Source organism: Anomalospiza imberbis, chromosome 16 (genome assembly GCF_031753505.1).
Source record: "Anomalospiza imberbis isolate Cuckoo-Finch-1a 21T00152 chromosome 16, ASM3175350v1, whole genome shotgun sequence".
Classification (NCBI taxonomy): Eukaryota; Metazoa; Chordata; class Aves; order Passeriformes; family Viduidae; genus Anomalospiza; species Anomalospiza imberbis.
In genome coordinates, this window is record NC_089696.1 from 770,770 (window position 1) to 795,468 (window position 24,699).

The window sequence follows — 24,699 nt, forward strand, 5'->3', positions numbered from 1 at the left end:
GGCCACTGCTCTTCATGGTACTTGCACCACTCATTGGACAGGTACCTTGGTAAAACACACATATGCATTTTCATTCCCAACCAGGTGAAACATCCCTCCAAATATATCAGCTTGGTTTGATGCCAAAGGCACTGCCAGCACCAGGTGTCTGAATAGTAACATTTTGGCTTTACCACTGAAAAGGTGCAACACATTTCCCATATAAGCTTGGCAGTACTCAAAATCCTCAGGCCAGAGGAGGCTGCTCCAGCACTCAGTAGCTGAAGCAGAATCTCCCAGCTCAAATGGTCCTGTGATTTAAAAGATAAAAATACAAGTTCTTGACTGAAGCCATTTTGTTGATGAGACTATTGTTGAGATACTTCAGAGGCAATTACTATTCACACTACAGCTTCCAAGCAGCTCAGCTTCTGCAGGGCCAGCACAAGGACAGGCTGCTTGTTTCCTGACAAGGCAGCTCCTCTCCTGGTCACAGGCTGCAGCCTGCACCCTCTCTCCCTGACCCTTGGTTACAGAGCACTACACTGAGCCAGATGTGATCAGGGCGAGCACAGCCCTGCTCACCACAAATATGGCCCATGGCAGCAGCTGGGAACCACACTGCTACAGCCCAGGAGAACGGGAAAGATGTGGCAGAGCTGGCAGCACCACTCTGGCATGCTGCCAGTCACTTCAGGAACCTACCTCCCTGCCTCGAGAGACCTCACCCTCTTCCCAAAGGAGCAGCAACAGCTGGAAATCAGAGCCAGGGACTCATTACAGCAATGTAGTGAGGAAGTTTTATTTGGAAACATGGTAGAAGTTTGTAACCCAACACTGGGTGCACGACTGATGCCGGAGCATATGCAGTTACTATTGAAACACAGGAGTGTTTCAGACAATTGCTGTAATAAAACACAAAATTCTCATACTCCAATACCAGGACACTACAGCAATCTTTAGAATCAAAATTACATCCAAGGAATTCTCTGCACTTACAATTTACCCCACAGTGTAATCTACCTATATATAAGATTAATATATATAGCATGGGAAATTGAAAATCCTTGCTCCATACATGTATGAACATGTCAAGTCTTTTATAAATAAACATCCAGTGAAGAGAAAAAATTACATTTCTAGTTCATATTTATACATAAAATACTAACAGCAATGGGTGGAAAATTGCACACGGGCCACCCCAAGCCATGCAGCAGGCCTGGAGCAACCCATCCAAGTTAATATTGAAGTACACACAGGACAGACGAGTCACTAACATATATTGCGCATTTACAAGAGATCAACTACCAAATTGGGACAACTGTACACATTGGAGAAACCATTTTCATTCTGGAGCTTTTTTTTGTTAAACGTAGATTTGTTACATCTCTTTACATCATACCGCAACATTTACTTCGTGGAGAGGATAAGGGCAACAATGAGGCCATAGAGACCCAAGACTTCAGCGAAGATCAAAATGAGGATCATCCCCACAAATAACCTGGGCTGCTGTGCTGTGCCCCGGACGCCTGCATCGCCCACGATGCCAATGGCAAAGCCAGCAGCCAGGCCGCTGAGACCCACGCTCAAGCCAGCACCCAGCTGAAGGAAGCTCCTGTGGGACAGAGATAGAAGAATTTTCAGTGGCAAGGAATAGGACACCCAGCCTTAACCCCCTAACTCTTTCACCAAGCCCAACGTGTCTCAAAGCAGATGCTTACTGACACTCCCAACTCTGATACTTAAAGATAGGCAGCAGTGAAGGATCTTCACCTGATATTCATGTGTGGCTCACACACCAAACTGAGTTACTGGGTTCATCTGGCCACCAGCAGGCTCAGTGTTCTGTCAGAACAGCACTTACTAACACTTGCAGCAATGCCTGTCCCATGGTGCTGTGCAGCCTGTTAGTAACTGCTCATCTCCAACTGTGAGCAATCTTACATACAGCCACAGCACATTCAGGTGTCTTGCACTGCAGGAGCTGGGCAGGAACGGTCTGGTTTTCCAAGGAGAGCCGTCCTGTGGAGCAGTCCCTATCAACGTCTGCTCAGCTGGTAATCGCAAAGGGCCATTTGTATCTGCTGTTTTAGACCATGTCTTGTTAGGCCAAGCACACTGCTCATAGGCACAGCCTGTACAGCAGCACAGATACCTGTCACACTTTAGCAGCATTGTTTCATTCCAAGAGGGCTAAATCACACCAGTTCCAGCTGTTCTCAGAAGCCAAGAGGAGACTAAGTTTCAGACTGTAGCTGCTAGAGGCCCAATGTATAGCTCAAGGATTGACTTACCAGCACATGAAGCAAAAGCAATATTAATTATTTACTTGCATCTCCCAGGCAACAGCAGATCTATTTAGACAGTTTTGGAAACACCTGTGCATCCAGGCCTAGAGTCTGGCATCCTGACACAAGCTTTGCCTCCTATCCTAGTGCTGTCATGGCTTCTTCCAAGCCACAGCCCCACCACACGAGCAGCAGGATGCCCGACTGATCTGTAACCGCCCGTACAGCCAACTCCACTGGGGATGAGGCATCCGGCAGGACAGCTGGAATCCAGCCCATGCTCTTAAGCCTAGCCAAGCAGCATTTAGCACTGCCAGCCCTTCCAGGGGCCTTAAGCCAAAACCACCCACACACAGAGCATCAAACAAGTGACAGGACAGTCTGAAACAGAACCGCCAGATGCAGCAACTTACTTGAATAGCGTGATTTCAGGTGAGAGGGCATTGGCAATGAGCACTGCCACTACAAGGCCGTAGATTGCTATAATACCCGCCATGACGACAGGGATGATGGACTTCATGATCAGCTCAGGCCTCATGACAGACATGGCTGCAATGCCTGTGCCACTCTTTGCTGTTCCATATGCAGCTCCCAAGGCTGGAAGAGAAAAAAAAATGCATTAAACATGTTCCCAAATATCATTTCTTTCACTAGGCTGCAATTAGAACAGCTAAGTCAGCACAAGGAAGGATTGTGCAAAACTAACATGGTCACGTGTCAGCCAGGAATACTCCCCTAAGGGATGAGGAAGTGACCTACCCAGAGTCCTACTCCAAAGATGAACAAGAGGTGCTGTTCAAACACTACTGATAGCAGAACATCTTTCCAGGCCAGCTTCACAGCAGGGCACACCCCTAGCAGCCATCCATGCTTAGGGGCCAAAACCCAGTCCCAAGGGGAACTCAAGTGTTTGTGCCCTCCCAGAGTCCGCACTGCAAGGCTCAACAAAGCACATCTGTCTACCCCAGCAGAACACAGCTGAGAGCTGGGCCACCTGAACTGAGTTCAGATGCACAGATCTCCTTCATGGGGTCTGTTCTCCCACAAAACCCATTTGCCTATGCTTTGGCCCTGGAGTTAAATGTGCCACTGCAGCTTCATCAGACACATTGAGATAGAAACCAACTCAAATATTACTGCTCCACATCATTCACTGGAGAAAGGTTCTGGCACATGGAGAGTGTAACCTCATCTATGAAGGATTCTGGTCCTAACACTTGTCAATGCAACCACTGGAACCACAAAGAAGCATGTAGGTTATAGAGGACCACAACCACCTTACACCTAAGGTTTCCTCATCATCTCTGTCAACACTTGAGCATGCAGAGACCTGCACAGGATGATGGGCTTATCACCTGTACCTGAGACCTGCTGGAAGAGTCTAAAGCACTACTCCTAAGTAACTTCTGCCTTGAAAACTTTGTATTAGTCTCACAGAAGCTTCCTCAAGTACCTCATTCTTTGATTCAACTGTACTTGAAAAGACACCTTTCCTTTCAGCCTTACTGGGGAGTACTCTGGGAACTCCACAGCTTCCTACTGTATTCACCATCATCCAGAGATGACGTGCATGTCAACTGCCAGTCAGGAAGAAGTCCCTGAAGCAGCAGAGACAAGCATACGGAAGGGCAGGCAGTCTCATTTTCTGACACCATCAAGATTGTCCTCAGAGGTCAGTCCTATTTGACAAGAAAATGTTCTTGCATCTGTTCTAAAACACTGCTGGAATGTACTTAAACCATGGGCATTTAAAGTCTTTGTACTGTTCTGAGACCTAATAATTAAGTGTGCTCCACCCACAGAAAACTTAAGGTTTCTCCAAGGGAGACCTGCTTATTCCACAAAGACTTGTCACTGTCTTACACCAGTATTAAAGCGTGAGATTGTGCACCTTGTCCTGAAGAGCTGCGGGGAGGTATTTGGAGGAATTTGGATACATGCTTTCCTGCTTCTCACTCAGCACTCCCATAAAGCCCATATTTGGAGTAGCCACCTTCCTGGTTTGGCACTAGAACTCCACACCATTCATACAAGCAGCACCACTGCACTAACACAAGGTTCATTCTCAGGAGGAAGTTCAGTTTTAGTTACAAAAACCTGAAGGGAAAGTCTCATTAACTACCAATTTGTTCTGTGCACCAAGTGATGTAAATGGCTATTTGGGCTATTCAGAACTAGAACCCAACTTAGGAAGCCTGAGCCAGGAGCAGGTTCTATCTGCAAATTTAAGATGAACTTGGAAATTAGCACATGGACTTAATCAGTCATTTCAGTGATGGCTCTGTTTAGGGTCTAGTCCTTAGGAAGTCTAGAAAGAAAGCACTGACTTGAACTAGGAAACCTTTTTGTTAGATGAAGCACCTTATAAGGACTGGAACTAAGCCTGAATCCTGGTTCCACTGTCTACCCTGGGTATAGAATTTAGCAGAAACCACTTCTCCTGTCTGCAAACTTTTAGAAACCTCTCAAAAAAATGCAGAGGCTTATGAGGGAAGTACACTATTTAAATTTTTATCAGTCATCACTTCCTCCAAGCATGAAGCTATTTGAGGGTGTTGCAATTAATGCAGTGATGCATTAGAGAAGGCGATTTTGTAACCCCACTTATAAGAAAGTCAGCTTGCTCAAGCTTTTGTGGAGGGGCAGTGCAGCACGAGTTTGTCAGTCCCCAGTTAAAATCCTAGAAGAGGTCAGATCTTATGTCTTGAACTTGTTTTAGACACAGTTTGAAAGAAAGCCTAAGTTCACCAGTCTTCACATGACAGTCTTAGATGTCACTGAAATGCTACTGAACTCCCACTAGTGGCCACAAATGGCTTCAGAGCTTGGCACATCGGCTCCCAAGGAAGCCTGCACCACCACCCCAACCAAGAGACATCTCCAACACCCTACAAGGCAGTTTTACTAGCCTGGCAAGTTTACTAGCAGCTTCACAAGCGTGGCAAGTCGTCCTTGCATCTTTGACATTTTCTCAGTCTTACAGGCAAGGTGGCAAAGACAATACCTGCTTCCCACTATGACCCAGCCATTCAGTTTTGGGCTATGGACACCCTGGACAATGTTTCTGCACACCTTCACCTCTATCTTGCAGCAGCTCTAAACAGCTGAAGCACATATACTTCATATGCTACATTTAAATATCCCATATTGATTGGAAGGACATGTTTTCCAAAATCTCAGTAAACAGGGTTTGAGGAGATCTCTGTGGCAGACACTGGAAATGGGGCAAGAGCTGTACCTCTGCTACACACCAGGACTCTGGGTTTCTGTGTCAGCTCATCCAGCTCCCTCACCTCTAACATACAGGCCAAGCATGCTCCAAACACTACCTTTAAAGAGGTAGACCTGTCAAAACATTTACCTGGCAGGTGGAGAAGCACTCCACCTATCTAGTTCACCGGAGTCAGAATCCATGCTGGTCTCTAACCAGGAATTGTGTCATTTGGAAGTTCAATGGTGTGACAATGCAGAGAAGTTGCAATGCACATCACTCAAGACCACCTACTCCCAGTAAGCCTGTTTCAAAGGTTAACCCCCTTGTGAAATACTTGATTTACTCCTTGAACTCACAGCCCAGAGTTGATTTATGTACTGCTCCTGGGGGCAAAATGCCTTCCCATCAGGGCTGAGGATGTGCTGCCTGGCACCTTACCATGTCTGTCCCTTTAAAAGTGATAGCAGACGGAGTGAGTATGTGCAGCTCCAGAATCAAGTATAAACTAGACAGTCACTTGCCAGATAGGCTATAGTGTCAAAGACTGAAGACTGTTTGTAGTCTTGCCACTGCCACAGCTTTCCATACAGCTCTGCCAGCATCCTGCTCTTAAAATCAAGGGCACTCCCAGCATCAGAACCAACCTTTTCCAGCTCCAGCAGGTGACTGTGCTTTGTCAGGTCACACACCAAAAAGAGTAACCTTGCAGTTAAATCAAATGCAAGTCACTCCCCTGACACAGAAAGAGGCTGTGAGGAGCCTTCCAAGTCAGGAGATCCAGTAGCACAGATCCAGTTTCACCAGGGGATACATTCTGACAGGCTCAGAACCAGCCACATACACTCCAGCAGCATTTGGTCCATTCAAAGCCAGGGATTCCTCCCATGTCCCACCATGGTGAAACAGATTTCCACATTGCATGTGAGAGATTTCCAGAGCACCAACACACAGAACTCACCTGCATGAGGAGTGAGCTAGTAATAAAAGTCAGATTTCCAATTAGGAGACCACTGGTTACCATCACAGCAAGCATGAAGGACCATTTGGGATGAGCACTTGCATCTGGAGCCTTTTAAAACGAATCATTATCAAATGGGCTGCCCTCTGCAGTAGGCAGGCTTCCCTGGGAGCAGACAGGCACCAACTCACCAACACCTATTCATCCCTGAGCAGGCTGTCCTTAAAAAGGCTGGGGAAATGTTAGAGGTGACATCCAGGTCAAGTACAGTCCTTGCTCTGCCATACCAGAAACCTGGACACTTCCAAAGAAACAGGCTGCTTCCCACAGGTTGGCCCAGCCTCCTCCCACCCCACCACATTCAACAGCTCCACCTCAGGTTACAGTAATGGATACTTTTGGAAAAATCCTGCTGCTCTGCCCAGGTGCATCTGCACAGAACAGACAAGCTTCGTTAGGGGAACTGGCAAATTCCCATCACACTGGCTGAAGCCTGTTTCCACAATGAAAACCCGAGGAGTAAACCATGAGGCTGCCCTACAGGAAGCTGTAAGCACTGAACCCTTTAGTGAGTCACCTGTTTCAGGATTAGGGATAACTTTTTGCTCTTCCATAATGTAATGAAAGGGTGTGGGTATTTCCACCAGGCCTGGCACTGTCAGCCTACAACATTATCAAAAATTCTCCAAGACTCGCAGGCCTTTTAATCTCAGGTCAGTATAACTGAGAACTTAAAACTTTAAAAAACCACCAGCTCCTTGAGACATTGCTGTAATAGCAGCAGTTCAAGGAAAATAAAGGATCTGCCAGTCAGCTGTCCAAGAGCTGCTTCAACTGGCACTCTGGATTGTCTAACCCAGCACATAGGGCTCTTTGATTCTTTAAGTATGGTAAAGCACTTATACCATGGAGTACAGGCTTGTCCTTCTGCAAGCAGCAAAGTCCATCCAGCCACTTGTTATGTATCTTTATCACCATAAAGGCTCCCTCCCAACACCTTAAAGATGACCCATTTCTCAAACCAGGTGACCAGTGTATTCCAGGTACTGTCTGGCAGAGCAGTGTGTTACACCACTTACACCCCTTCCTAACCAGCAGGTCTCAAGGGAGCTTGGAGGACTCCGCAGCACCCACAGCTCTGCTGCCCCATTGCTGTGGCATGGGACAGCCCATGTTCCCTGCCTGCACCCAGCAGACACTCCTGTGGCCACAGCAGCCTGACCCAAAGCCTCGTGCTCACACGAGTCACAGTCTGAAGGAAGTGAGTGTGGCCAGTTATGCCTCACTGGAGAAGCACACACTGCTGCAAACCATTGCTTCAAGGAGTACCCAACAGCCTGGTCAGGCTAGGATACCGCTCACTTTGCAACATCTGTGTGCAACCAGTCAGGCTCTGGAGATGGAAGAGGCCAGCTCTAAGAAGAAAAAAAAAAAGCCAACCAAGAGGTCCTGAGGCAGCTGTCATTCATGTCCACTGCTGTGCCCAGTGTTCCCACCACAGGGGAAGCACCTGCAGGCTGTGTAGTGACTCCAGGGTGACACAGGGATCCATCAGGAAGCCACAGTACAAACTGTGCATCCTGCAACATAACTGCTTAAGCCATGTTCTGCAGAGCCAATGGTTTATACTGATGATCCATCTCATTTTCAGATGTTCTCAAGACTGGCATTTACTGAGAGGAAATGATGCCCTTGCTGAGATGCCTTCCCTCATTCTCAATCTGCAGAAACATCGCCTACCTCACTTCTGTTACAGCACTTAGGTCTTAAGCCATCCACTGCTTTACCTGCTTTAAAGGACAAAAGCTCAAGCTAATCTCTACTGCAGACAGTCTGGTAGCTCACACACCTGCCCACATCACAAACACCCTCATTTGGAGCAGAAAATTACCTTGAGCTGCACTCCACCATTTCATTTTTTACCTGCAAGCAGCTCTCCTGTTCCTCCTCCCCACCTCTCAGACAGTATTTTGGGAAGCACAGGTGCCATTTGCCTTTGAGGATGCAAGCTGTTTATAGTCATAATGCCTTCCAGAATCAGACTGTGCATGGCTGTCAGCTGCATCAAACTGCATGTTCTGAGCCAGCTATTTCACCATGGAGGTCTCTTAAAAGCCAACCAACTGCTATGATATCTAAAGGCCTAGTTTAAAACAAAAGTACTATTTCACTGCAGCAAAAATTAGAAGACACAGGACTAATTTAACACTAGTGGCTAAAGTTCTCTTCATGAGGAATCTTCCAGCTGCTTGGCAGTGCAGCAGGTATTGAAGGCACCGAATGCCCGGCTGGAGTTCAGGCCTAAGGACAACTCCTCTCACCATGGAAGGCACAGTGGGCACACTTGTGACAGCTTTGCACAGAGCACCAGCACACACAGAACCAGACAGCTCTGCCCAACACCACATTTGTCCATTCTGGTGTGCTCGAATCACATGAAAAAGCTACAATAGTTTTATCACTCAACAGCACCTGACCCATCACATTTCACACATGGGAAATAAGGAACTGCAGCAATGAGAACAAGTTGTAATCTGCAAATAACCAGACAGGCTCAAAGATGGCCAAGGTCACAGCAGCCTGCTCTTGTCTCTTGCTGACCAGAACAAGTTCTGCTATCTATTTACCATCAGCAAGTAATGCTCATGTAGCATACAGCACTGCTCCAAGTCACTTGTTTTCACATCAAACTAGCCCAGACAATGCAGAACCTGAACATGTTTACTAGAAACATGTCTTGGAACTACAAGCTCCACAAGAATGTGATCTTTAGATATAGCATGAGTCAGACATGATTCACTGCACTAAATAACACCGATCCAGGACAATTTTAGAGTTTTACACTGCTTGCTCAGATTTAGCTCCTTACTTCAAAAATCAGGTTTTTTTAACAACTACCATCAGAACATGCTGTGATGCAACATATCTGTTACAAAAGCTACACAGCACTGCAAGTTTTAGTTTATCCTATGTTGACACTTCTGCCATATTGCCTTAAAAATACAAACTGCTTCACTGAACAGCCACATCTAAGAAACAATTTCCCATCAGCAGTATCTGTAACCTGTTGTCCAGCACCTGAACACATCACTGGCCCTGGCAAGAGTACCTGCATAGCTCAGACCTGCTGGTACTGCAGCATCACTGAGGTCGGGACAGACCTCTCAGCTCATTGAATCCAGGACTACTTGACAGAGATTCCGCATCAAGGACCGCTCAAAAACTGGCTGCAACACGACAGTTACCAAACCATCAATACAGCTTATGCACTGACTTTGCATTCCCCATCTCAAACCTTCCCCTTGCAATCCCACAGCACCATGCTGTCATGCTACAGCTTCTAGGAAAGGCTTCTCTGCTGGTTCAGACATGCCAGCACCACTCCAAATGCCTGTTAAAGCGCTGACTCAAGCCCACATCCCTCACTGATGTTTCAGCTGAAGCACACTCACACGTCACAAATGTGGTGTCTGAATCCATACAGCCATGTTCTTTTGCTTCCAAAATCATTCTGCAAGAGGAAACCAGCAACTCCTTCCTTGGAAGGAAAGCTCACTATTTAGGATCATTTTGCAAAATGCAGTGAACTATTGACTCTTTCTTCAACAAGTAACTAGGTCTTAGTTTCTTCCTCCATTATCTTCAGTAGTCAAGAGGCAGGTAGGTCAACCAACCGTGGCTCCTACAGCATTTCAACCATTGAGTTTTCAGGAAAATTTTTACCTGTCAAGCGTGAGTACAATGTCTGAAATCCAAGGTGGCAGGCCACTGACTGTCCTCAGCATGGACATCAGCATCCCACCACCAGGTACAAACTAAGCAAGACTAAACATACCTAACCAAGCTTTTGTTTTATCAAAAATTAAAGTCACAAACACGGCTGGTGTGGAACCAGTCCATGGTGCCCACACCAGCATGGCTAGACAGCTTCCCCTTGAACACTAGTTTTAATTCACTGTCTACTTGGCTCTTTGCATGATTTAATCTCCCACACTCATCAATCAAGAGCAGCTTCCCAAAATCCATCCTGCAGACCCAGCCACCAGCCCAGAGGCCATATTAACACAATGAGATCCCAAGCAGCTCAACAGCACTTACACAGCTTGAGGTACAATCAATTCCATACTAGAAGGGACCTAAAGACCAGTAAGTATGTTTATGTCTGTGGAGACACGGGCTAAGCCTTCAGAAGGGAAGGCCAGATAGGCTCCTAATTGTTTTATTCCCAATTACTGTGACACTTGCATTTGGGGTAAAAAAACAGCTGAAGACTTCCCCATGTTAGATCCCAAAGGGAACAGCAGGTCTGCACCCATCAGAGACCACAAATGCTGTGCAGGAACAGCAGTCACCTTCTGTAGGAGGTTTAACAAGGCTCTGAGAGACAATGCATTAAAACATGGTCCTTCTGGTGTAAATCAGCATTTATGGTCCCTATATCTGTGCTTCTTCAGTGGGGAGAGCAGTGCCGCAGGATGACCCAATTTATACCGCACTGAGCTCGCTGCCTGGAGACGCAGGGGGAGGGCCATGGAGCAGGGCTTCCCCCGTGCCCCAGCATCCCCGTCCCACGGGGTAGCTCAGGAGCCCGTCCACTGCCTGCAACGGCATTAACGTCGCTAAGGCGGACTGCCCGCCAAACGACGGCACATTTATGTTTAATCCCATTAAAAACTGCTCTTGCGTTACCCGGGGAATGGTTTAGACACCAAGCACGTCCGATTTTCACACTGGGAGAAGCGCCGCCGCCGCGGAGGCCAGGGCAGAGCCGCAGGGACTCCGCGAGGAGCCGGCGCCGGGGGCACGACAGCCCACCAGCACCGCGACCGCGCCCCGCGGGGAGACCCCGGCCCGCGGGTGCCGGGGGAAGGGGTTGGGGCGGGGGGGACGGGGGACGGCTCGGGCGGCGCCGCTACAGTCACGTGGCCCCGGGGGCTCCGCCAGCGGTGACGTCACCGGCACGGACCCTCCGCTGCCCCCGAGAGCCCGGATGGAGCGGGGGAGGGGGTGGGGGAGGGGGTCCCCGGGCCCAAAGAATTCCAGCCCCCGCGGCCGATGGCGCCCCGCCGGGGCAGGCGAGTGACGGGGAAAAAGAAGCCGCTTCCCCCACACTGTGCTCCCCCTCCTCTCCCCGGCCCCTCCCGTTGCCGGTCGGTGCTCACCGCTGAAGACCATGGCGGCCGAAGCGCCCATCACGGCGAAGAAGGAGGCGTACTCGGGGCTGGCGCCGGAGGACATGGCTGCGCGAGCCGGGCCGGGCCGAGGCGCCGCTAGAGAGGGAGCGCGAGAGGGCGGGGGACAGGCGGAAAGCTCCGCCGCGGCGCCGGTCCTCGGCGGGCAATGCTCGGCCACAAAATGGCGGAGGCGCGGCGGGAGCCGGGGCGCGGGGCGGGCGGCGGCGGGGCCCGGGGCGCGGAAGCTCCGTCCCGGCAGGAGTGGCGGCGGCGCGCGCGCTGCGCCCTAAATACGGCCTCCGCAGGACAAAATGGCGGCGGCCCGCCCGTCACGTGATCGCGCCCACCACCCCCGCCCTCGGCGCACACCACGCGCGCGGCAGGGGGGACGCCCGCTCGCGCGCTCCTCACTCCTTCTCCCCGCGCCCCGATCCCGTGCCCGCGGCGCGGCCGCCGGCGAGCTCAGCGGCATCCGGGCTGCCCCGCGAGCCTCCCAGATCGCAGCGGCGGCGCTTGGCTCCGCTGGCAGCCCGGCTCTGACGCCCTCCCCTCGCTCCCCCCTCCGCGCCGCCTGGTTGAGCCCGTCCTGCCCGGCGGCCGCGGTCCGCTGAGCGTGATTCAGCGCTCATTAGCATAAGGGGCGTGCCCCGTAGCGGCCCCGCCCGCGCGGCGGCGGCCTTGCCTCGGGCCGGTGGTGTTCGTGTCGTGTCCGTGTGTCCTGTCCCTGTGTCGCGTCCGTGTGTCCTGTCCCTGTGTCCTGTCCCTGTGTCCTGTCCCCTGTCCTGTCCGTGTGTCCTGTCCGTGTGTCCTGTCCCTGTGTCGTGTCCGTGTGTCGTGTCCGTGTGTCGTGTCCGTGTGTCCTGTCCGTGTGTCCTGTCCCCTGTCCTGTCCGTGTGTCCTGTCCCTGTGTCGTGTCCGTGTGTCCTGTCCGTGTGTCCTGTCCCTGTGTCGTGTCCGTGTGTCGTGTCCGTGTGTCCTGTCCCTGTGTCGTGTCCGTGTGTCCTGTCCCCTGTACTGTCCCCGTGTCGTGTCCCTGCAGTACCGCCCGGGCCGTGTCCCCGTTACCTGAGCCCAGGACGCGGCTTCTGCCGCGTATCCCCGTGTCCGTGTGCCGTGTTCCAGTGCCGCATCCCCCCCGATGCATCCCATTGCCCCATGCCACATCCTGTGTGCCAGGTGCCGTGACCCTGGTGCCACGTTCTCCGCGGCACATCCTGTGTGCCATGTGCCTCCGGCCCTGTGCCTTGCCTGCACGCTGTGCCCCCTTCCCTGCCAGGCCCTGGCGCCTGGGCTGTGCTGACCTGCTGTGAGCTTCCCACGAGGCATCCGCCGTGCCCGTGGGGCCTGGCTGGCTTGGGGTCCCCTCTAGGCCCTTCCAGCCCCTGCACTCCACATCCACCGAGGGTCCAGTACCAGTAACATCTGCTGGAGTTCTACTCCCATCCCATCCATCGATCCTGCTCCCTTGGGTGTGACAGCCAGTCCCGGGCCGGAGGCGAGCAGGTGTGCTGGCTCTGAACGTGTTTTCATCCCTCCAGAGGCTCTGCCGCCTGCTCTCTCCTGCAGGCACTCCCCTAAGCCAGCCCCACCCCAAAACATCCCAGGGGGATGCTTCTACAGCCCATCCTGGAAGGCTGATTCATGACATTCTGCTACCCAGGATTTCGGGGGTCATTAACAGTTCCTGCTGCCACAAATCTGGCTGAGCTTTCCATGTCCCAAAACACCTTAATTACTCAAGAGCCACCTGCCTTTTCCCCCATGTTGCCACTTTTCTGGCCACCTCAGCCCACAGGGAAGCTGACGACAGGATTTACTTTGGCAAATTCCTTGATGATTCTTGAGCACAAAGGACCCTGGCACTTCAGTGGGCACAGGTGGCTGGCATGTGCTGGGGACTGGCAGCAGGCACGCTGGTTCTGAGAGGGAAACTGTCTTGACTGTCACCAGGTCTTCATGGGGACATCCAGCACATGGCCCACGGCAGAGGTTGGCTGGAGGCACAGAGAGGAGCAGTGGGCTGGGGATCAGAGCCACGGAGGTGGACCCTGTCCTGAGCCCTGGCAGAGGTGGGTGCAGGGGCTGTGCGTCCCGTGTGTGGAGCACACTGCCACTGTCACCACCACCGCTGCCACCAGCACTGTCACCAGCAGCACCACCACTGCCACCACTGCCACCAGCATCCCCACTGCCACCAGCACCACAATCATCATCACTGCCACCAGCAGCACCACTCTCCCCACTGCTGCTTTTCCACCCTGGGACGTGTTCTTTTTCAGTGTGCTCATGGTTGTCATCGCTCTGTGGTGGTGGCTATCACTCCTAGCAGTGTTTCCAGCAGCTCAAAATAACCTTTCACTATCACAGGGCGATCCCTGCCTCTAGGGTCCAGAGCAGTTGGTCACTGAGTGAATTTCTCACCCCTCAGGCCACTGGCAGCATCAGCAGTTTGTTCACCAGACTTGGGCTGGTGAGGGGAGATGGGGCCTGGCCCGTGGTGCCTCATCCCACCCTGGTGCTCAGGTCTGTGCCCTCCTGGTGCTCCCCTGGGCTGGGTCTGCCCATGCTGCCACCAGCCCTCACCTGGAGTGGGCATCTCTCCCAGTGCTGTGCCCGGCCTGGACGCAGTGAGGGGACCTTGCAAGGTGCAGAGCCCAGACAGAGAATGACATGAGCATCCTGGCTGGCAGGGATGAGCCCAGATATCTGCCCCGTGGAATTTATCCGTGGGTGATGGGTGCTGTTGTGTCGTTGGACAAGAGCTTCAAAGCCCCAAGGACACCAACAGACTGGAGCAACACCAGCAACAATATTTGGAGCAGGGACCCAGGGCCCAGGGTGGATTTTAAGCGCCCCTAAAGGATGCTCTTCCCCCCGTGTCTGCACCCGCTGCCTCCCTGTGCCTGTCCCGGGTGCCGGCGGGCAGCCCTGGCCGCACACACCGCGGTGCTGCCGCCTCCTCCTCCGTGCCAGCTCCGCGGCCCCGGCCCTGCTGCCCCTGCCGGCGGGCGGCTGCCCGCAGACCATCCGGCCCATGCCCGCTCGTGGCTCCATCTGCCGGCCAGTGGCCATCCCGGCGAACAAAGGGCCCCCTGTGGCTGTGAGCTCACGAGTTGCGGCGGTGGTGACGCCTTGGGGATGCCGTGTCTCCGGAGAGGCTGAGCAGCCAGGGCCGAGCTTCCCTCCCTCCACCTTTGGAACTGCGGGATGCTGGGAGTCTCCTTTCCCTGCGCTGTGGTCCAGCACCTTGAGCCAAGCCCTCTTCTCTTTCCTCCTCCCATGCTCTTCATTTGGGACTCACTCAATGTCTCTGGGTCTCAGTTCTCCAGCACTAAAGGTCCAATAAATTGTTTGGGTTTCACCTGAAATTGCTGATTCACAGCAAGGGTATTTTTTAAGCTCTTGGCAACAAAATTTCCTTTCAAAACATTGCATTTTTCATTTTCCCTGCGGCATGCATTTATTTAACCTCCCCCTACCCAGGTGGAGCCATGTAGGTCATGGTGGAGTCGGTGTGGTTCCCCCTGCACATCCTGGTGCCAACACTCTTAAGGGGTTGGCACAGAGGGAAGGTCTGGGTGCTGGAAACCTCAACCTCCTTTCATCCACCGGGACTGGCCAGCCCTCCTCACTCTCTCCACGCCCCTCTGGACTGACCAGGCCAATGGAGGGACCGTGTGCCAAGCATCCTCCTGAGATGCCCGTGAAGCCACACTGGTGGCCTGGATGTGTCTGTGATCGGTGGAGCGAGTGGACACAAGGATGCACAAAGCCCATGCGGGCCAGAGGAGGGGAAGGACTAATTGGATACTAGTGACAACAGCACATGTGACCTCGCCGGGCTCCCTGGCATGCCTGGTGTGTTGCAGCAGCTACCCAAGAGTAACTTAAGTCCTTCCCACAATAGTGCTGTTTGAAAGCACCGTGCATTCCCACCAGCAGCAGCACTGCTGCTGCCGCTGTGCCAGCAGGCCCAGGAGCGATGGCATCCTTGGCTGGGGGGCTCTCAGTCAAACCTGCCTCTGTTCTGGCCCCATGGCTGCTGCATGCGGCCAGCCCTCCCCAGGATGTCACTGCCTCCCTGCCACCCCTCAACAGGGACACTCGCTCTCATGCCAGTTCTGCTTCTGCCTTGTGGAGATGCAGGGGTATTTCTTCCTCAGGGAAAGGGCAACAGAAGGAGGAACAAAATTCAATGCAACCTGGGAGGTGAGCACAACATCAAAGGCAAAGGGCCAGAGCCTGGATGCAGAGCAACCTGAATGAATTCCTGTTCCCACAGCAACCAGCACTCACCCCTTCACCCCAGCACCCGCTCGCCAGGCTGGCACCAATGCACCCACGTTCGCCAGGGGGACGTGAGGGTGGCATCTCCAGTGCTGCCTTTTCCTTTTGTGATGGATTCACCACATGGCATGGCACGGCACCACATCAAAGCAAACCCAGCCTAAGAGGAATTTTGGGTTGCCTGTTCCCATGCCAAGGAAGGAGCAGAGGGATGAAGTGGGCTTTCCAGCAGGTGCAGGCAAGAAGTGCCACCAGCTTTTGAGGGGTATTTTCTGAGTGGCCTCATGGCAGATGACTCTCCCGCTGCCCTGGGCCTTGTCTGTGCATGGACCAAACATGCTGGAGAGCAATTTCAGAGGGCTCCAGATTCTGTCAGCTGCTTCCAGTGAGCAGGACAACTCAGGACAAGCCCAGGTGGGCTTTCAGTCTGGAGGTCTGATAGACTCAGTGGAGCTGAACCGGTGCTGGGATTGGGAATGAGAAACGCAGGTCTGGCAGTGGATGCATTGCTCTCGGCCTCTGCAGCAAGTGCAGCCACGGAGCAAACCCTGTGGAGCATTTCCTCATTCAGTGTCTCCTGCAGTGTATAACTGAAATCTCAGGGCAGGAGTCACGGCCTTGGGGGCCATCCCCTGGCTCCTCCTCCCTCCCCGAGTCAGGAATTTGGGCCATTTGCAAAAGGGGTTTCTCTTGCTCTATTTGGGTCTTAATTAACTGATGCCCACCCTGAGCTGTTAACTCTTACCTGGATTTCCCCGCTGCTGGACTTCCCAATGAGGCAAGCAGGAGCCTCTGATCCTATCCTATCCTATCCTATCCCATCTATCCTATCCTATCATCTTATCCTATCCTATCCCCATCTATCCTGATCTAATCTCTTTCCCTTCTCATCTCTCTGTCCAGGACTTTCCTATCCTATGTAAACACTCTGATCTTCCTCTTTTCCACACCATGCTTCTGTGTGAATGCAGCTGGGAAAATATCCATGTTCCTACATGTTTTTTTTTCAGTTCCTGGGAATGGTGTGGAGAGAAGCTGTTTTTTTTCTGCCATCCTTTTCCTGAAATGCCCTATCCAGGACTGCACACTGTGTGGGGCTGGTCTTCATCCTTCCTTCCACAGGGCGGAAGGATGAAGAGCCATGAGAGCCATGCTGGCTCTCAGCACTCAGCTGGCAGTGGGCACCCGCCAGGGCTTCCCACAAGGAGGTTCTGCCCGTGGTTTGAAAATAGCATTTATTTGTTCTGGGTTACCATAGTTACTGGTGGAAGTCGTGTGGCTCCTGCTGTTGGGTTGGTAGATTCTCTCCCTTGTGGCATCACTGTCTGGTTCCACCTTCACCCATGGAAAAGGTAGGAATTTCTTGGGCATTGGGTGGGCTCTGCATGGGATGCCCCCTTCCCCCCGGCACCTTTCAGCAACCCACTGTCTGCACGGGGAGTGCTGTTGTGGATTTTCAGTCCCCACTCACAGGGTTTGTATTTCTTGGAGGAGCCAATGTGGTTTTCCCAGCACAGAGCCTATCCCTACACTGCACCTCAGAGCTCTTGGAAGCAGACACTGAGAGCCAGCACACCAACCTCCCACCATATCCCACCCCTGGTTTTTGGGAAGCTGGTTTGCAAATGGGGGCCTGGAACAGCTGACATATCCTGGAGAGGCAATTTTGGAGGCATGATGTTTGGTGAGATGGGCATGCAGTGTGGGAGGGACGCTTGGTGGCTGGGAGCCACATGTGGGCTGTGCTCCAGGGCTCCCTGCAGAGACACTCAGAGAAGTACAAACCCAGTGCTCGGGTTAGCCCGGCACTGGAGCCTTCCAGCCATGGGTTTTTCCTGCCAGAGGCTTGTGAGTGCAGGCAGTATTTGTTATCTTCTCACAGCCATGGTAGACATCACTCCACAGAGAGAGCCTGGAGCCAGCCTGGGATGCCACTGGGACTTTCCTGCCTGTGGATATTCTCCTGCTGCCCTGGTGTCACTGAAACTGTGGGAAAAACAAAAACCCTCCAACAACATTTTAATGTTAGAGAGTCAAGGCATTATTTTATTATCTGGCCAGGATGTACCACAGAAATCATCTCATCCACACATAGCCTGGTGTGCAGAGAGAATCATTCCATGACACATGCTTTTACAAGATTTTCCCCAAACCTTATACAGTCAAAGCCCATAGAAATGCACTGTTTCAAAGTTCATTGGTCTAGAGTTGAGTAACCCCCAGTATTCAGTTTCCCATTGGATCTGAATCTCCTCACCTCCGATGTTAATTAGGTCTTCATTCTTCGATTTTTTATGAGTCCTTTTCGGAGGAGATGTCTCCAACTCTGCCAGAGGCAGAGTCTGGGGCAGATGTTGGTAGATGGCTGCTGAGGTTCTGTTGGTGCTCCGTTGGTGGCCTTTTATCTTTCTGGGTATCTATGGGCTGCTCCCAGTCTGTTGGTACATTAAGTCTGTTAGGAAAATTAATCCACAAACATCAGAGGTTTATGTCTAAAAAGGAGACAGAGGAGTCCTTTTGCTTTATTCAAATAAAGGGAGAGGCCATGGGGCATTCCCCTGGGGTCTCTCCAATTTTTGGAGGATGCAGCCTCCTCTTTTATCCTAATTTCTCAGCTGCATTTCCCTTCTCACTTCCCCACTGCCTGAGGTACTTGAGAGGTTCAGACTTCCCAGAACGCCTGATACCAGAGATTTCCCTCTAATGTATAACCCTCCCTTTTAATTTTTAATTCTTATGGAATTTAGGGTTTTTCCTCATTGTTTCTTTCATCTTTCAATGTCTAATTGTATTTAGCAGCAAACCTAAAGCTTATTTGTAAAAGCAAATAGCTTTTCCCATTCGTCCATCAGTGGAATCCTTCCCATTGTTTCTTTTATCTCTCAGTGCTAGTTTTATCTACCAGCAGACCCACAGCTTGTTTGTAAAGACAAATCTGCTATTCCTCTCAAGTCCATCCGGCCTCACCTAGAGAAACAATGTCCTCGAAAGAAAGCTTCAGTTCCCTTTCCCAGGACAAAGGAGAACAAACCTGGCTAAAGTTATATAAAATATTTTTTAAACTGGTATGTTTTCAAACACTGTGAGCTGCCCTGGGGACAGGGGGAGAGGAGCATGTTGGGGACAGGATGTGGCAGGACAAATCCAGGCCCAGGGTGCCACAATAATTTTGAGGATGGAGCTGCTGGCAGATGCTTAAAATAGGCAGCCACAGGGCACCAAGGAAGGGAAGGATGATTTTGGGTCATTACACTCAGTTTTGGGGAGAAAATTCGGGTTGGTGAGGGCAGAAACTTTCTGCTGCTCAGGTGGGAGGTTCTTCAGAACCATGTGCTGCACTGCTCCCAATGTGTCCTTTGTCACTGAGCTGGGACAGTGCCATGGCTCTGCCCCCACAACCTGCCTCTTCTCTGTGCTGCCAGCTCTCCCTTGGCCCGTGGCCCTGGCAGGTAGGAAGGGAGATAAACCTTGGCTAGCTGGCAGAACAGCACCTTCCTGCAGAGCTGCTGAGCATGAGGTGCTGAAGAACTGCTGCTGTGAGATGCACCAGGGCAGGAGTCTCTTCTCCCCTCCGTGCCTGGCTCAGCGCATATCAGAGTCCTCATTACCAATTAGCAAATTAAATTCGATCCCTCTGGCGCTTCCCAGGTATTCCTACACAGCTGCTGTGCTTGTGCTCCTCCTGCTTTGGCTCCTGCACTCTGACAGAGGATCACTTCTGGCATGTTGCCATGCCGTGCCTGCCGGCCTCTCCTCCAGGATTCCCATGCCTATGGACCCCTCAAGTACTAGAGATGAGATTGAGATGGTGTTGGTGCCAGTGGCAGCTCAGTGGCAGCTGAGAGCCCCTGAAGCTCCTGTCCTCTGCAGTTCATGGATGCAGTGTTACCCCCACCTCCCACTCTCCTCCTGCACACATTCTCTTTTGGGCTTGACTAATACACTTAGAGAAGGATATTTTTGACCGGGTAAAGAAGTTTGCCAAAACAGGGTCAGATTGTCCCCAACAATTGTTATGTTCATGGGTTGGGGCAACCAGTTTTTCTGCAGATGTATTTCTGGGTGTGGGTGCTGGCAGTGCCCCAGTCTCACTCTGCCTGGTCAGGGGGACCACGGGAGCTGTGCTTTGACCCCTGGTAGCCCCCGTTAGTTCACAGTGGGCCAGGACATCCCACGGCCTTACCTCCCTGCTGGTGCCTTCCCTGGCCATGTCCCTGCTGCCCGGGACCACTCAACCTAAAATGTTGTGGATGAGCCAACTTAACCAGCACTCGGTTATCACTTTGTTTGAGGAAAGACAAACTGAAAGGCAGAAGGAATGTGTTTCCTTTGTTACGGTTATTCCCCTCTCAGGGTGTTGTTTCCTTGCTCAGTTTGCTAGGGAAAATCGAGCCCTGGCTGCCCCTGGAGCTGCTGCTGAGTGAAAAGGCACGAGACCTTTTTATTTAAAGTGTAATTTTTGTGTTTCCTGGATTTGGCGTCTCCCTTGCGCACAGTTCCTCTCCTCCAACCCCCTCTGTGAAACGTCCCGCCGGTGGCGAGAGGACAGTTGGCTAATCATGGGGACGAGGTGACATCTGCTTATATGAGCCCCACCCGGGGCGGGCAGCCCGCGGTACCCACTGGCAGCTGTGGGGACCAGCGCCTGTTTTCCAAAAGCATGGGCACCTCCTCTGGAACGAGGAAGTTGGGAAGGATCAAGACTACCAGAAAGCAGAAAAAGCTGCGGCAGTGAGAGGGAGTTTCTGTTCCTCTTGGGTTGGAAGAAATGCTCACCCAAACCCAAAATTCATATCCTGAGAGTGGGTACGCTGGTCTGAGCTCTCACGGTCTGCCCTGTCTCTCGCTTCAGATACTGCCTTCTCTTCTAAGCCTCTGGAGACCAAAGTGCTGGTTCCTGCAGCCAGGGACATACCCAGTCCCAGGAGACAGAGACAGTATTTTAGAGCTGCCTTGGCAGGATGGAGAAGAAAAAACCATAGATTTCACCACCAGCCCAGCCCCAGGGCTGGGATTTGTCACACTGCAAAGGGGACTGAGCCCTGAATGTCTCTGGCTGCTGCCGCCAGGAAAAGTGGAGGCTGGATGCATTGTGGACTGCAGTCTGGGGCTGTTTCACCTCTCTCCTGTGTGCCAGAGGCTGATTGGGATTTCCTCTACCCACGCTCATCAACGACCATGGGTGTGGCATCCAACACCTCCTTTGACGGAAGCTCCATCATGCCTAGTCGAAGATGGCCTTATTCAGATCTGTCCTAGAAAAGAGAACACACTACAGGGAAATTCAGAGACCTCAAAGGCTCCAGTTCAGGTTCTCAGTAGAGCGGGGGCGGCTGGTCACCTGCAGGTTCCTGCTGGCCACTTACACTTGTGTCATAGGTGCATCCCAGGCCTCAGCCTGTGACCACCACGGCTGGCAGGAGATGTGCTGACCTTGGGGCTGAAATACCCAAGAAAGATGATATTTGATAGGAGAAATTACTGTGTGCCATGGACCTGCTCACCTCAGTGCCACCAAAGCAGAAGATCTGGATAATGACCCCAGGGTTTCCAAAGCCCAGTCCTCTGCTTTCTAGTGCGTTTTGGGCTGTCCATCTATCATGAAATTGTTTAGGTTGGAAAAGACAGCCAAAATCCTTGAATTCAGACATTATTACCCTAGCTCAGCCAAGGCCACCACTAAACCATGTCCCCAAATACTCTAAGCCTACTTGTTCCTGAATGCTTTCAGGAATAGTGATTCCATCACTAACTGGGCAGCCAGTGTCAGTGCCAAACCACCCTTTCCATGGAGAAATTTTCCCTAATACCCAACCTGAACCTCCCCTAGTACAACTTGAGGCTGTTCTCTCTCCTCCTGTCCCTGTTCCCTGGGAGCAGAGCCTGACCCCCACCTGGCTGTCCCCTCCTGTCAGGAGTTGTGCAGAGCCACAAGGTCCCCCCTGAGCCTCCTTTTCTCCAAGCTGAGCCCCTTTCCCAGCTCCCTCAGCCCCTCCTGGTGCTCCAGCCCCTTCCCAGCTCTGCTCCCTTCCCTGGACACACTCCAGCCCCTCCGTGTCTGTCCTGTCATGAGGATCTCAGAAGTGACCCCAGGACTGGAGGTGCCTCAGCAGTGCCCAGCACAGGGGATGGTCACTGCCCTGGGCCTGTGGCCACACCATGGCTGGTACAGGTCAGGTGTCACTGGCCACTGTTGACCACAGGCAGCTGTCACAGGCTCTGCAGGCATTGCCTACTGCAGAGACAGCTTCAGTTTGGGCTCCTTGCTGGGACAGAGCCATGGCTGCACTAATAACTGAGTTTTGGAGAAGACACAGCCAAGATGGCAAAGTTCAGTGGCTGCAGATGAAAAGGGCAAGAGCGTTTGCAGATGACAAAAGATCATACAGGAATGTTGGCTCAGAAAAGGGGAAGAGAGAGAGGACATTCAGTGGAAAGATGTGGGGGGAGATATGAAAACAATTGGTTCCTCTTTCTACCATATCCCCTAAGTACAGCACAGAAATTAATGTTGAACAGATTAAAAGAAGTTGATTTTATATTTTTTATTTTTTTAGTTCAGAAAGTACAGGCATTGTTCAGAAAGCCAGAGGTAAGGACAGACATGGCACGAAGCCTAGGGAACAATAAAAGTGACAATCAAAGCACTGTGTTTTCCAGCACTGCTTCAAGGGTTTAAAAAAACAAGAGGTTTTACAGTAGGCATAAAACCAGCTTTGTGACTCCTTCTGGGAAAGGGAGAAACACCAGCACCTTTAGTCCCTGATGGAAACTGGAGACAACTGGGATGAGTGCAGCCGCACGATGTCCTCACAGCCTGGTCCTGCATTGGACTCTCCCCTTCCAAACACTCTCCTCCCCCTGGAGTGAGAAAGCAGCTGGACACTCTTGGTGTATGCTGGGAAAGGGAGGACACCTCCCTTCAACTCAGGGGCACTGTGTTTAGATTGCAGCCCCATATCTAAGATCAGGACAGGGAGCCTCCACCCAGCCAAACATTTCAACCAAATCTCAGTTTGGTCCCTCCTCCATCTTCCCTCCAGGATACACAAGGCTCTGTCTTCACCCATCCCTCACACACAGCTGGCTCCAGGCTGGCTGAGCCCAGAGGCGAGGGATGGCCTGCACAGTCCCAGGCCTTTTCAAGGAACAGCTGTTTCTTCCACACAGATATTTTTTCCCATCAGCTGACACAGTCAGGATCACACGGGGAAGCTGAGCTCAGGAATAGCTGGTTATTTCAGAATACATGTGTATTCACATTCAGCCTGTACATGTGTATTAGTAATATCTGCTGAGGCACTGGCTCACCCCAGCTACTACTTGTTCCTTGGGCACTTCTCATCCTTGTGGTCCAGCCCTCTCTTCCCATTTCCATGCTTGCAGGAAAACTTCCAAGTGCTGCAGCAGCCCTTGGGTGGAGATCTCTGCATCTCACTGGGAGCTGCAGGCTCAGAGCTCCCAGCTGGGGCTGCTGGGTGGGAGGTGGCAGCTCGATGTCCTGGATATCACCAGGCAGCCCTGGGGATGGCACAGCCTGCAAGGAAGGGCAGTAAGGAACATTTGGGATTGGGATATAGGGATTCTTGGCCCCCAAAGGCTTTCACGACAGATCCATCTGTGGTTGTTTTGGAGATGGTGAGGGACCAGCAGTAGGGAGGATGGGCTCAGGACAAGGTCCTTTGGAGAGCACCAGGGCTGTTTGGGGCCAGGGCAGGGCTGCTCCACAGGGGACAGTAGCTGGCTCCAGGCATCAAGTGGGACCTGTTGGATAATCCCCATTTCTGCAGCCTTGGGAAAAAGGGAGACTCTGATCCCATGCATAAGGAGGAACAGAGCTGGTCCCACAGCCCTGGTGTGACTGGGGGAACCGGCATTGCTGTGGCAGTGCCTAGGGCCACAAGAGCTCGCTGTTGGACATGGCTGCTCCCGCCCAGAGCAGCGCGTTTCTGCAGAAAACTGCCGAGAAATTCAAACCTCCCCGTTTCCCCCTCTTCCATGTGCTTCCAGTGCAGCTCTCCTGCCTGGAGGGGATTCACATGCCTGGATTTCACATCACTGCCCTTCTGAAAACCTCCCAGGCTGGCGGCACACAGAACCCGGGAAGGATGAGGACCTTGAGCAGGCATCTCCCAGGCTTTTGTAACCTCTACAAGTTCGCCTCTTCATTAGGGTGCAGATTAAATATTAAACTCCTAAAAACATCCCCTGCCTGAGAAAACCAGCATAAAGGCAGTGCTGGAGCTGACTGGAGTGTACTCTTGTTGTGTGTACAAGGAAACACAGATCCAGCGCTGGCAAGCAGGCTCCGGCTGCCTGAGGGACGGACCAAGGCAAAGGTCCTGAGCAAAGCAGGCCAAAAGCTTCTGCCTGGCATGTGGGTTTGTGTGGGTTTACGGGACAAGAGCCTGCCCTTCCTCCTTTGGGCATCTCTGGACCCTCTTCTCTGCAAACAGCTCTCAGGACAGCCCAGGAGCTGGGACTGGATCTGACCCAGCTGGAGGTTGCTCTGACCCAGGAAATAGGCTGGAGCAAACATCTGCTCCCACCAACCAGAGGAGCAGCACATTTCCCTCCTAAATACGGGCTAGAAATGCTCCCCAAGAAACTGGTCTGAGCTGGAGGTGTCTCCAACACTGTCAGAGGGTTGAGCACAAGGCAGGCAGCTGGTCTGGAGAGGTGCTCCCACATTTCCTCTGAAAGAACTAACTTGCCCCTGCCTCCACCCCAAGGCTTTGTCGAAGACATTAATAAGATTTCCTCAGTGAGCCAGTTATTCCTCCTGTGGTTTCCACTTCT

General features: G+C 52.1%; 1 protein-coding gene across 2 annotated transcripts in view; it reads right to left on the reverse strand.

Annotated features, from left to right (window-relative positions):
- Positions 1-761: 761 nt before the first annotated feature.
- Positions 762-24,699, reverse strand: part of ATP6V0C (ATPase H+ transporting V0 subunit c) — a 67,328-nt gene continuing 43,390 nt past the window's right edge. The window contains exons 2-4 of one of the 2 annotated variants that reach the window (XM_068206432.1): positions 11,602-11,844; positions 2,681-2,864; positions 762-1,594 (exon numbers count right to left, since the gene is read on the reverse strand). In XM_068206432.1, coding sequence (XP_068062533.1) covers positions 1,390-1,594; positions 2,681-2,864; positions 11,602-11,677 — 465 coding nt within the window. In that variant the 5' untranslated portion in view covers positions 11,678-11,844 and the 3' untranslated portion in view covers positions 762-1,389. Of the gene's footprint in view, positions 1,595-2,680; positions 2,865-11,601; positions 12,190-24,699 lie in introns of those variants that run through there. The other variant, XM_068206431.1, reaches the window with a different exon arrangement.